Raw genomic sequence first — 14,497 nt, forward strand, 5'->3', positions numbered from 1 at the left:
GCTGTTTAATGTGACGGATCGCTTTAGCGCCTCATTTAAAGAGAAGCGGCAGCACGGAGCGCATGTGAACATCCTCTCCTCTGCTTTAATACCAGTTACAGCGCGAAATAAACATGAATTAACATCTGAAGGTATGTTAAAAGATACAGTACAACTTACCGAAATCCATATCATATCTCGTGTAATAGCTCAGTGTTTCAACCTCGGAAAGACGTCAATAAAACAGCTTGTAAACAATGTCACGTAACGTCACATTTACCTCAGAAAAACATATTCAGTGACCATAAACTCATTAGTCAGCTAGAAAAATGAACTCTAGAAAGCAGCATTCTGATATAGCTATGCACCGTTACATTATTCACTATAATGTTCTTCAATATTTAATGCATGTTTGAATAAATCAGTTATGACAGCCTTGATTTAAATGTTTATATTTTTTATAAAAAAAAAAAAACGAATTGGAGTAGAAATATGATTATGTAATTCTAAACTTTATTATAAAAAAAAAAACATAATTGAGTGTAATTTAAGTGTTTGTATATAAATAAGTTAATTTTAACCTTCAATATTATAGTAAAGTAGTACCAGCTGACTCCCTTGTGTAGTTTACAGTATTACTTCAGAAATTTTTTCTCTAGAAAATTTGCCATGTACTGTAACTGATATACTACATCCAAAAATCGAATAGAAATCGAATCGAATCGTGAAAATTGTCAATACCCAGCCCTACTTTTTAATATCCCATTAATGACAATTTGTGTGGAATTGTGCTTAATTGTCATCAAAATCTCTCAATGTAAAAATAGACTATAGTCTTATGATGTTTCTGTTCTTGCCAGGTTTTGAGATTCACCCTTGCATAAATCATTTTGAAAAAAAATGAAAGACGCCCCAACAAATGAAATGTGTTAAAGTAACTGTAATTTTACTTAAAGCATGTTTATGTTACATACATTACAAAAAACATATCAGGTAGTAGGTAAATCAATTTTTAAACAGAAACCTGGCGGAAGAGTTCAGAGCTAGGCTTTATTTGGGTAATAGAAACAGTATTGTAATGTAATAACATGGTTGAATGGATATTCAAATAATTCATCACTTGAAATAAATGACATGCGTTTAATCAGAGTTTCGGTGAATTGAGGCTAATGATCTACAAATTTTACACCTATCAAGTTGCAGGCATAATCTTCATGCAGAACTTCACATTACATTAAAACAAAAAATATATATGTAAAAAACAAACACTATGATGCATGTTTAAAAAAAACCAACAAGAGATTTAATTTCAACAAGCCACTATTTCTTTATGCATAGCAAAAAAGCAAACAGAAATTGGCCAACAAAAGTGCATAAGCATGAAAAATACTCTGAACCCGTAATCGCTCAACAGCGGGAAACCTTCATTGGCAGAATGTTCCTCCGTGTCATGCATCCTTAAGCAAACAGTTTATTTAAAGCCAACCTGACCAACATCACCTGAGAAATTAACAGCATATCTATTTGCCTTTGATAAAAATAAAAGCATAACTTCATTTTAGCTTTAAATAATGTTGTAGCATCCAGTATCATCCATATTTTCTGTAACTTAAGAAGGGTACAAACAATTTGTCTACATTAAGGTTGAAGAAATAAGGCATGAATGATCAATAAAGCACACGAACATGAGTGGAACAATGCACATGTAACAGTAGTACACTTCTTTTCATGAGGTTAACAGTAGCCACAGTAAGAAATTCACTTTGAAATGCGCAGCCACTGGACTTGAACAGAGTGTGAAAATAAATGTCAGGCAGGTGCTTCCTGTGGTGGACACATTTGAGTACACACTAACCAAGATTTTTTTTTTTTTTTTTTTTTTTTTAAACTTATGGAAGCTTGTTTCCATCATGAAATCCATAATTTTATCTCACAATTCTGACTTTTTTTCCTCGCAATTGTGAGTTTATATCTTAAAATTCTGACTTTATAACTCACAATTATGAGTTAAATTCAATTAAACCTCAGAATTGCAAGGTAAAAATTTAAAGACCTGCAATCGCGAGAAAAAAAGTCAATTACGAGTTATAAAGTCAGTATTGCGTCATAAAAACTCGCAATTCTGAGAAAAAAAAAAAGTCAGAATTGTGAGATAAAAAGGTCGCAATTACCTTTTTTATTTTTTTTATTTAGTGGCGGAAACAAGCTTCCATAGTAACTTAAACAGGCTTTTTTTGAAGAGATAATACTGTTTGGAAAACAGAAAGTTATTGTGTCCACAGAATTACTTTCATAACTTTTTGTTACACTAATGAGGATTTGATTTTTCACATTGCATTAGTGAGAATTGAGCTTGACTATGCAAAACATTTTGTTTTTTTAACTTGATTTTGGAGTGAAATATGACCCAGGCATTTCTTTGTGAAAATACATTTTGTAAAGACAGCAGAGTAGATGGTAATGAATGTGAATTTAAAGGTAAATGGGTCTAGACCTAAAAAAAAAATTCCACAATTATTAGAGATTTCTTTGTCAGCAATGTGAGTACTTAATTAATATCTTCAGTAAAGGTCCAAAGAGTTTCACACCTTATCAAATCACTGCAGAACAGAATAAAATACATTTTACAGAATGCAAGCCTTAGTTTTAATTTGATAGCAGTGCTGTTCAGAAGGCATGCAGTTTCTCTATGACAAGCTTTGAAACCTTTTTAGTCACACTGGACCCCATTCATGAAACAAACAGAACGAATTTCCATCCAAATTGTTCATAAAAACGATGTGCGATCAATTGCATACTTTGAATTAAAGGTGACCTATTATGCCCTTTTTTTACAAGTCTCAGTTGTCCCCAGAATGTGTCTGTGAAGTTTCAGCTCAAAATACCCCATGGATTTTTTTATTATACCATGTTTTAACTGCCTATTTTTGGGTGGGAGAAAAATGCACTGATTTGGTGTGTGTACCTTTAAATACAAATGAGTTTGTGCTCCCCGCCCCCAAGCTCATTGTTCCAATACACTGAGGCATAAACAAGAGAAGCTCACACAGCAAATATAACTCAAAAGGGATCATTACAAACTGTTCGTGACACAGCATATCAGATAACGTAGGTATGGCATGTATTTTGTGGATGTTTGCTAACATTCGATTCTGAATGGATTTGATAGCGTGCTGCATGGCTAACGTGGCTAAAGCTACACACTGTTGGACAGCCTCAATAAGAATGAAGATTCATTTATGAATTTGCAAGCATTTTTGGGTTAAAAATGAAAATAACGAAATGGCTCAGGTCTCCGTGAATACAGTAAGAAACAATGATAACTTTAGCCACATTTAACAGTACATTAGCAACGTGTTAACTAAACACATTCAGAAAGACAATTTGCAAACATCAAGAAATATATATGAAATTGAATCACGAACAGCTGGTATCGATCCATCTTTGAGAATCAACTTTTGTGCAAATCCTGTGTTTTACTGACCCTCGTGTGCAGCATTCAAGTGTTAAAGGGTTAGTTCATCCAAAAATGAAAATAATGTCATTTATTACTCACCCTTGTGTCGTTCCACACCCGTAAGACCTTCGTTCATCTTCAGAACACAAATTAAAAGATATTTTTGGGCACACAAAAAGTATTCTCATCGCTTTATAATATTAAGGTAGAACTACTGAACTCACATGAACTGTTTTAAATATGTTTTTAGTACCTTTATGGATCTTGAGAGAGGAAATGTCATTGCTGTGAATGCAGGCCTCACTGAGCCATCGGATTTAATCAAAAATATCTTAATTTGTGTTCCGAAGATGAACGAAGGTCTTACGGGTGTGGAACGACATGAGGGTGAGTAATAAATGACATTATTTTCATTTTTGGGTGAACTAACCCTTTAATGACTTACACATACTGACAAAAGAATTTATCTAGCCACATTCCCTTTATAAATAAAATTACACCACTGCATCCTTAATGGCTCAGATGCCAGTAGCTTATGGAGACTCATACTTTACTATTAATTTAATAGTAATTTTACTATAATTTACTATTATAGCCGTTAACAGATCAGTGATAATGTTTACATAGCTGGGACATATCACGAGCTCAGGGACGGTCTTTCTTGAGTGCCGCTGTCCTGCAGAGTTTTGCTCAACTCACCTTCCTTCACGTAGTTTTAGTAATTCTGAAGACATTCAAGTGTGTTTGATCAGGGTTGTAGCTAAACTGTGCAGGACAGCTGCACTCCAGTACCAGTGTAACTGGTACACCATTGTCACTTGCGAAAACAAAATGGCGGCACCGTGGGTGGAAACATACAGATTAAGGGGCAGTATAATATTACTAAGTTCTCCTTCCTATGTCACAGGCTTACCAAAACAAAGTTACTGGGTTGTCCTCTTTCACATTTTATGGGTTGGTAGATGCACCAGGGACCCGATTATAACACTTAAACACGGAAAAAGTCTGATTTTCATGATGTGTCCCCTTTAAATGTGTTAATTTACAATAAAGTTCAAAAAAAAAAAAAAAAATTCACATAAATTCTGTTTTGTTTTATGAATGAAGTACACCATTTTAAAATAGACGAATCTCCAAACTCCACTAGTATTTAAAGTTGGCATAAAAAAAATAAAATAAAAAAAATAATAAATCACCCTATTTTCTAATGTTATAAACCTTATTATAAACAATCCATCCGTGCATATTGCAATTTTGAAAATTGTTTTTGACCTCGTAATGTTTAATCAAAATACCATAACTGGACCTTCCGTTAAAAACGACAGACTTCGATCTGATGACGTATGCCGATTTCAATCATTTAAACTGCGTCTGAAATCGAATAATTCCCTACTATATCATACGCGGAAAACAGTACGCCAACAGAGTAGTTTGTCCAAGTACACAGTATTCAAAAACAGCAGGCGAAAAGTCCCCGGATGACCTACTACTTCTGCCGAGATTCTGAAGTACGCGTTCTATGGACCCTTTACTATCCCATGAGGCCACGGGAGAGGATTTGTAAATGGCTGTGAAGAGACACAACTAACACTAGAAGGTCACATGACAGTGAAAACATGGCAGATGTAGTACATCCAAATTTCATTCATACTACATACATTCATACTATATAGTAACCATTAAAAAATGCATTCTAAGTAAGTTTCCTTCAAATCAGATGTAGTATGTACTATACAGTATGCGAGTTCGGACGCAGCGTTAGTCTGCTTAAACCCGCCTCCTGCAAACTCATGTTCATCTGCCTCTACTTTTAATTGCCACACCCACATCTTGACATCCAATCAACAACCTATGCATAGAACCCAAGTCCCTCCTTACATTTTTTCTTTTTTGATAATCCATTACACTCAACGTACATCACAATATTGGAAGAAAAATCTGTTGCTACTCCTATTTCATCGCAACTGGAAATCCTACATTTAAAAGTAAACACAACAAGTCTTAGCCCTAACCCTGAGGTCAGAAAGTTTTTATAATTTATTGTTTATATTTTTGGCGGCAATGCTTTAATTAGCAAACTGTGCTTTAACTGTTTGACTGTACGCTTGGTAAAACGCTTTTGGAAGTTTTTTTTATTATTCAATCTGCGCTATAGTCATACACATGCAGATATATGTCTTCGGTCATTGCATTGCATCTTGTGTGTTTTTTTTGAGCATCCTTCTATTAGTATTGGCTTTTTGAGCTTAACTTTTTTAAAAACGCATCGAAACCCCAGCGTTCTGTTCCATTCCAGTGCACACTGTTTGCAAGAATGCGTCTTATCTAAACGCCCTCTTTAGAAATTCAGCAGAGCGGGGTCAGGTGAACCCTAAACATATCTAAATTGATAAAGACTTCCTTAAGTCATTCAATCAACCTACTAACTAGTCGACTGACACAATATTTGTTAAAAATATTCAATGGTCATCAAAGCATGCCATAAAACAGACACAAACTGCCTCTCCAAATCATTCGACCAAATTAGAAAGGCTTTTTTACTATATGTGAATAGAGGAAGAGGGCATGTAGATTGGCATCGGGTTAATCCAGGCACATCCTGTTGCAGTGACCATGTCTTACTGCCTGGCACATTTCACACGCTATATACATCCAAACAAACAACAAAACAAGTAGTATGTACTCAACTCACATACTAAAGTGTAGCAGTATCACTCAAAAACAGCACTTGACTGGAGGATGACAGAGATGGAGGGAGAATTCAATAGTTAAAAGCCGATTTTTCCCCTTGTCATGGCGTAGCCCAGTTTGGCTTCATTGTTGATAAAGGACATGATGCCCAGGTAAGTCTCGATAAGGAGTGGCCGCTCCAGTATCAGTACGCCATTGGCTCGTCCTGGGATGGGGAATTCTTTATGGGCTTTTTTCACAGCCTGGATGAGCTGGGTCTTGAAATTATCAAGCTGAAATGGAGAAGAGAATGAAATCTTTATATGTCTTCCCATGCATATAGCAAAGTATGAAGACCATGCTGAATGATTTTAGCATCTGAGATTAAAGGATTAGTTCACTTTAAAATGAAAATGACCCCAAGTTTTACTCCCCCTCAAGCCATCCTAGGTGTATATGACTTTCTTCTTTCTGATGAACACAATCAGAGATATGGTAATAAATATCCTGACGCATCCGAGCTTTGTAATGGCAGTGAGCGGGTCCAACAAGTATAAAGCTCAAGAAAGTGCATCCATCCAAAGTAAAACGTACTCCACACGGCTCCAGGGGTTAATAAAGTCCTTCTGAAGCGAAGCGATGCATTTGTGTAAGAAAAATATCCATATTTAAGAAGTTATAAAGTTAAATATCTAGCTTCCACCAGACCCCCTTCCGTATTCAACTTAGGAAAAATGTAACGCCACTCGCAGTTCAAAACGCTTGCGCTACGTCCTACACCTTCCCTATTCAACTTACGAAAAAAGCTTAACTGACGCGACGTTAGTTACGCTTACTTCCTAAGTTGAATACGGAAGGCGGTCTGGTGGAAGCTAGATATTTTACTTCATAACTTGTTAAATATGGATATTTTTCTAACACAAAAGCATCGCTTCTCTTCAGAAGGACTTTATTAACCCCCCGGAGCCGTGTGTTTATGATGGATGGATGCACTTTCTTGAGCTTCATACTCGTTGGTCCCGTTCACTGCCACTATAAAGCTTGGATGCGTCAGGATATTTATTAATATAACTCTGATTGTGTTCATCAGAAAGAAGAAAGTCATATACACCTAGGATGGCTTGAGGGTGAGTAAAGCTTGGGGTCATTTTCATTTTAAAGTGAACTAATCCTTTAAGGATATATTTACACGACAATGATGTACTAAATATGGAAAAAAAAAAATTCTTTGCATTTTTCAAGTACAGACAAGAATGCTGTCAAAATGATCCCAGTTCACGCAGATCCACAAAAACAACTAAAAACACTGTATTATGCTTCCAGGCCAGTAGTTGGCAATGTCACTTTGTAAAGAAACACTACGTGCCTATAGACTGAACACGTAATAACAAATTCACCACAAATTTGCGTTGTTGTTTACACAGAGACGCTAAAGGTATCTTTTTCAAAAACTTGCACTTTGAAACCAGTTTTCTAAAGTTTCAATTTTCAGGCCCCCAAAATGCAGTTGTGTAAATGAAAGGCCAAAACACAAAAAGTTGTCTGTTTTTAGTTAAAACCAAGATTGCAAAAGATTTCTTGTAGTAGGGTAAAGCCTGCAGTCTTTGATTGCTTAGTAGACAGGTTTTTGATGGGCAAGCACCACTCACATTTTCCTTTTGTGAATTGTGTTAGTTCACCCCAAAATGAAAATTCTGTCATTAATTACTCATCCTCATGTCGTTCTAAACCTGTCAGTCTTTCGTTCATCTTCGGAACACAAATGAAGATCTTTTTTATGAAATCTGAGAGCTTTCTATCCCTCCAATGACTGCCTTTGCAACTACCACTTTGACGCTTCAAAAAGTTCAAAAAGAAAGATCGGAAAACTAAACCATACGAATTGAGCGGTTTAGTCCAAATTTTCTGAAAGGACTCGATCACTTTTTATGATAAAGCATGCAGCATGTTTGAGCTTCCAGAAGACGTTTGTTCATTCAGGTTCCGTTGAGCTTCAGTTCATGTTCGCTGATCAATGTTTTTATGTGAATAAAAGTCTAAATTCAATCTGTTTATCATATAAAGCAAATGAGTCTCTTCAGAAAAACTGGACTAAACCACTCAATTCATATTCATATTAGTTTTCTGATCTCTTTATGAACTTTTTGAAGTGTCAAAGTGGTAGTTGCAAAGGCAGTCAATGGAGAGACAGACATCTCTTAGATTTAATCAAAAAAATCTTCATTTGTGTTTGGAAGATGAACGAAAGCTTTACACCATATCTACACCGGACGCGAGTGGCGCGACACGACGCGTCAAAAGACAATAGAACCCATAATAATCAGTTATATCTATATCAGTCTACACTGGATACGGTGCGGCGTGATGCGACAACAAATACCCGACAGTAAACGGATTCCCCATTCTATTTCTGACGTAGTCCAAGTGCTTTGCAACGGACGGTTTGTTGTGTTCAGTGTAGACATTTTTAGCTGTTGTGATGCGACACGGCAAAAGTTGCATCTGGTGTAAACACGGTATTAAGGTGCGGTCACATTTCACTTTTCTTTCCATTGACTTCCATTCCAACGCATGCAAATGCGTCAGACCGGAAACGCAAGCTCGTGCGAAAAAATTCACATTTCGCTGTGTTCCAAAGTTCAAGTTTGGTGAACTCTGACCTGTGAATTCGCATCATGTGAAGACGTGCGACCAGTAGAAGATCGGCTGAATTAAAAGAATGATATTTTTGCAGTCGAGTAGGTTCTATATTTTTACATTTTTGAATGTATTACTTTAAGTTATGTGTTGAATTCATGTTTATAAAAAAGACGCTGTAGACCGTGACGTCATATCACGACTGTTACAGCATCCGAAGAAATTTTGCACGTTCAAAGTCTAGTGTGACCGCGGCTTTACAGGTTTGGAACGACATGAGGGTGAGCAATTAATGACAGAATTTTCATTTTGGGGAAAAATTGCCACATTTTGAGCATAAAATTTGATCCATATCGAAGTTAATTTACTTCTGATAGTCAAAGTATCTTCTTATAAACAGAAACTGTCTGAGATTCCTCAGACTTGATAGCTCTGAGTGGGATTATATATAATAATAATAATAATATTATTATATAATTATTATAATTATTCCAAGATAGAAATATTACTATTGTAATACAACTGCACTGTAAAATAAAAAATGAATATTTCACAAGCATATTAAATATTTTACAGTAGTAAATTACAATACAATACAAATCATAATTGGAATATTTAAACCCTTGAGCTTCTATTTTGGCAGTTTCTGTTTTCTAGTTTCTAGCGCAGCAGTTTTACAGATGCTTCTCTTCACAACTCTGCAATCATTACGCACATTTGAAAAAGTCTAACTTGCGCGTTGCGTTCTCAAATGCATGTTCAACTCACAGCACAGACAGAGATGATCACTGCATTATCTGTTAACCGAGCTGCTCTAAAATGTTGAAAACAACGGATCATGAACCTCTCGTGTGTCCATTCGTTCACTCTTTATTCATTTAATCAAGGTTGATGTAAAAAGAGATCGATTCGATACATAAATACAAAATTAATACACTAAAATCCCTATAAATTCACAATTTTGATTTGACAACCAAATTTTAAAATTTCTAGAGAACACAGTGCCGCACTCCACTCTGAAAAACCGCACTGCGCTGCATGGTCTGTAAACTTATTTCATTAAAACACACTGCGATGTGTGTCAGCTTGATATTGGAGAGAAGAGAAAGTGGGAACGCAGCTGGTACCAGTGTATCAATAATGTGGAAAATGCGTATAAAAACGGTTTTAAACAATTCAGTATCTATATGTATAGAAAAGGAAAAATATATATATTTTTGACAACACTAGTATGAAGCACATTTACCTGGCAGAGGGAAGCCACCTTTTCATCTGCGTGTGCCATGGGGTGTTCAGTGAAGGTGGCGAAGGGTATGTCAGTGGACCAAGGGTTCCAGCGATTTAAGAACGAAGGTCTTGGTCGCTTATCCCACTGGACACGAATTCCAGTTCCCTCTCTCCTTCACACACGCACACACACACATCTGGTCATACTACTATCCTGCACTATAATACTACCTAACTCTCATTTGTTTTTAATGTTTGTTGTATAATGTACCAATTAATATGTTTGGGTAATTAACAAAATATAGAGAGAACCCTCAGAGATGTTGAGCAGCCAAAAATTACAATGTCACATCAACAGAATTGTGTTTCGTGCTTGAGAATGAAAGTGTCTTACTTGTTGAGGGATTTGGGAGGAAACTCAAACTCGCCGACAGAGATTGTGTCCACAGCGTTCAAGGAAATTCTGACGACCTGGTGACACTGGAGGTTTATGAAGTCATATTTGCACACCAACAAAGACCTACAACATAACAGAAACAGCTCATTCAGGACTGACTTCCTTGCTGCTAATGTATTAAATATCATTTTCAATAATTAATTACTTTCTTACCTCTCAGTTATAAGTACCAGTCTCTCTTTTTCATTGTTCCAGTGATCAATTCTGTGGTAAAAAATAGGACATAGAGGACATGGATCTGGTTGACATCTGTCAGTTTTTATCAAGAGGTAGGCTAATTCTTGATGTTATTAGATGGTAATATCACAGTATTTTGATGTATGTTATGGGACTGGTGGATCACTTTTCAGTAATTTCACACTGCACTTAACCCCGGGTTATCGCCATTCTAAAGGCTGGGTAAACAAACGTTTCACACTCGTAATTTAGAAGCGGGGTTAAGAAAATCTGCTCCAGAGAAGGGCAAGTTGCGTTTTTGCGGTGTTAACCCTGCACTGCAGCGACAAACATGTACAGCAGGGGTTCTCAACACAGGCCACTGAGCTGCACTTTCCTAATCACAATCCTAATCAAATACACATGATCAAGCTAATCAAGGTCTTCAGGATTACTACAAAGATACAGGCAGTTGGGTTTGATCAGGGTTGAAGCCAAAAGGTGATGCCATATCATAATTACCATAATTGTGAGATTTCAACTTGTAAAAACATTCTTGTCCTCGCAGAGCTCGTAAATACAACTTGTAAACTGGGAATTTTCTGAGAGCTCCAACTTGTACCACCTGACTGCTGCAGATTCATTTAGGCATAGAAATGCATAATTCCCAGTCTGAGGATGTGATCCCAAAATTATGGCAAACAGGACAGGGCCTGAACGCAGCAATCACTTGCCTCATATTCACGTTAGAGCTGCACGATTAATCGTTAAAAGACTGCAAACACCCAAGCAATCTCATTCCTAAATGGCTTTGTCTATAGCAAGATAACCCAGGATTCCCAGGGTTTAGAATGACCCAGTTTGTAAGATCCACTGAAGGCCCTTCTGTTCACTTAAAATTGCATGCAATGATAGTAAAAATGATATTATGCTTCATTCTGTGGATGTCCAAAGAAAGGGCAGCAATAGACTCACTCTGCTAGCAGCCACACACTAAGAACCTCTCCGTCTTCTGAAGGCAAGGCAACCGTGCGGATATCATTGACTGCCTGCTCTATGGTTCCTGGCTGGGATGAGAACAAACAGAGCAAATATTTTAGATGCTTGAAAATACATCAAATTAGCATGAATATATATATATATATATATATATATATATATATATATATATAACAAAACAAAAATAACTTTATTCAAAATCGACACGTGCATGTGCTGCTGACACATGAGTCGGCCAATAATGAGCCAGCATGCTGACGTAGAACCTCAAAGCACTGAACGTAAACAACATAGGAGAATGACACAGATATATGTTGAATAAAGTCATTATTTTTGTTTTGTTTTTGCACACAAATATTATTCTTGTTGTTAAGGTTGGACCACTGCAGTCACATAGACTATTATAATGATGTCTTTAGTACCTTTCTGGACCTTGAAAGTGGTGGTTAAATTGCTGTCTATGGACGAGTCATATAGATTTCATCAAAAATATCTTAATTTGTGTTCTGAAAATGAACGAAGATCTTACATGTGTGGAACAACGTGAGTGTGAGTAATTAATGACAGAACTTTCATTTTTGGGTGAACTAACCCTTTAAGTTTAGGGTCCAGTTCTCACTATTAACTAGTTGCTTATTAGCATGCAATATTACAAGGATACTCGCTGTTTATTAGTTATGAAGCACATATTAATGCCTTATTCTGCATGACCATATTCTACATCCCTTAATCCTACCCAATACCTAAACTTAACAACTACCTTACTAACTATTAATAAGCACTAATTAGGAGTTTATTGAGGCAAAAGTCATAGTTAAGTGTAAAGAAAATCTGTTTTTTGGTCACTCTTAATAATAATGATGCATAAATTAATTTTCATTAAAGTTTATTCTAAATGTATGTTTAAATTTTGAACCAGCTGAAACCACACACAAAACTCACATGCTCCTTTTAGATTTATTCATTTAGCAGACATTTTTATACAAAGCAATTTACAAATGCAGAACATCACAAACCAGAATATTTGCAAAAACTAACATGTCCGACCTTCACGGCCGAGTCCGAGTCCTTCAACGGATCCAGCCCCTGAATTGAAACGCAGCTCTAGTGTAATAATTTTTAGTAATTTTAAAATTTTTAAACATTTCGGACCCCTTAACCGTACTACCAAACCTGTCCCTAACCTAAACCATATCCCTCCTCAATAGAAACAAAAGTATTTTACAATATAACATGAACACAATATAATTTAACATATCTACAGTTAAAACTCCTAGCAAAAGCATCTAATATAAAGTGCAAACAACATTTTTTTTTTTTTGACTCTGTCTACAAAAAAAAAGAAAAAGAAAAAATTCACAGAAATGTGCAACATAAATGCAAAAGAATTTGAATCTGTTTGAAATGTTTATCACTGTTTGCAGTTTCAAAACTGACGTTTAATTTATAGTAGGCAGTATAGCCTAAGATACTGTCTTTACCCCCTTTTTTTTGTAAAAAGTATCAACTTTACCTGAATACTATCACAGTTAGCAAGTTTTGTAATGTTAGGTGGGCTTCATAATTATAGTTAGTTTCATATTAATGTACAAGGTCACTGTATGTACAGTACTGCTAATTGACTGCACCTCATTCCAGCTAAAAAAGAGACTGCTGTTTAAGGTCACAAAATAATGGAGGTGTCACAAAACCTGCTGTGCTCCCTACGTTGACCGCATTTTCGAGCAAAGAAGATGCATTATGGGCATTTTGGCCTATTTTTGTTGCGTTTTTACAACGCCTGTCAAATTAAAAACAATTAAACGTTTAAACTCTATGGGTTTTGTTCCTTGTCATTGCGCTCCTTCGATAAACGCGATCAACGTGCCTATGACGCTCTTCTGTGCTGTCTACGTAGGCAGCTTCCTAGATTTTGACATACAACCCTGTCTAGTCAACAACACGCTAAGAAACAAAACATTTTCACAGATTACAACCTTGACTACCGCGTCCGGACGTTTTTTATAGCAAATATTGTATTACTTACTCACCCTAAAGACGAAATAGTCTTTGACTTTAGCTCGCATGGTTGGGTTGTGAACATGGAAAGGCGTGAGGGTCTGTAGCGGGGTGCAGCAGGCCACTGAAGCTCCAGCTCGGGCCGCCACCTCCAGTCCATCATCACAGTCCCCCGGGTGTAAGATAGCCGCACCCGGGCTCTCAGGATCTACGCTGTCATTCAGCTGCAGCATTTCACTAAAGCGTCGAGCAAAAGCTGAAAGTATCTGAGAAGAGATTCCGCTCAGTTCCAGCAGCGCTGTGTTGCGCAGAGGAACGCCCACCTGCTCCACTCTACAGTGGATTTAAAGGGACCCGTTCTGTTTATAAGTTAGCGGCTTCATTCGGATGTTTAAATAAACAGTTCAGGCGTCGTTCTATAATTTAGGGTACATTTCATGTCCGTTGATGATAGTTATATGTTTTTATATCAACTGTCTTCAGAAATATCACATTAATAGAATGCATATAATCTCACAACAATATTTTAAGCACCGTGTTTTTCATTTTGCTTGAAATTAACTTTAAATTAACTTTTTACAGTTTTGGCAATGTGGCTATTGAGTTCAAAATAATGAATAAAAATTTTAAAGTCAAGATTATCCATATTAAATTTATTTCTACTATCTAAATACCTTAGAAAAACAGACTGGATTTAATTTTCTTTCAATTAAGAAAATATTTAATTTTAGTAATGTCCGTAAAAATGACTGTCAACTATGTTACTAACCAAACACCCTCCTGAAAACAAAAAATGGTTTATCCTAAAACCATGCGACCAGCATATGCGATGTAATTCGACTTCATGCGGCATCGCAAAGATCGGCTGCCGCCTAACAAAAGCAATGCGTTCTGGTTAGAAAATTTGTCTGACTTTG

At 36.3% G+C, this 14,497-nt stretch overlaps 1 protein-coding gene across 1 annotated transcript; it reads right to left on the minus strand.

Annotated features, from left to right (window-relative positions):
• Positions 1-904: 904 nt before the first annotated feature.
• Positions 905-13,919, minus strand: tprg1l (tumor protein p63 regulated 1-like). Its single transcript, XM_051903962.1, has 6 exons — positions 13,613-13,919; positions 11,559-11,650; positions 10,581-10,631; positions 10,365-10,490; positions 9,990-10,143; positions 905-6,399 (listed from the first exon to the last, which is right to left on the minus strand). The coding sequence occupies exons 1-6, from the start codon at positions 13,811-13,813 to the stop codon at positions 6,205-6,207; spliced, it is 819 nt and encodes a 272-aa protein (XP_051759922.1). The 5' UTR covers positions 13,814-13,919; the 3' UTR covers positions 905-6,204.
• Positions 13,920-14,497: the final 578 nt, after the last annotated feature.

This window comes from Ctenopharyngodon idella, chromosome 8 (assembly GCF_019924925.1).
Source record: "Ctenopharyngodon idella isolate HZGC_01 chromosome 8, HZGC01, whole genome shotgun sequence".
Classification (NCBI taxonomy): Eukaryota; Metazoa; Chordata; class Actinopteri; order Cypriniformes; family Xenocyprididae; genus Ctenopharyngodon; species Ctenopharyngodon idella.

Excerpts from the sequence above, each read along its gene's own strand:
- tprg1l (XM_051903962.1), bottom strand. The coding sequence starts at position 13,813 with ATGCTGCAGCTGAATGACAGCGTAGATCCTGAGAGCCCGGGTGCGGCT. Across the intron at positions 11,651-13,612 it reads AAGACTATTTCGTCTTTAGG|CCAGGAACCATAGAGCAGGC; the intron begins GTGAGTAAGTAA and ends TTCTCATCCCAG. Across the intron at positions 10,144-10,364 it reads CCTCCCAAATCCCTCAACAA|GAGAGAGGGAACTGGAATTC; the intron begins GTAAGACACTTT and ends GCGTGTGTGAAG.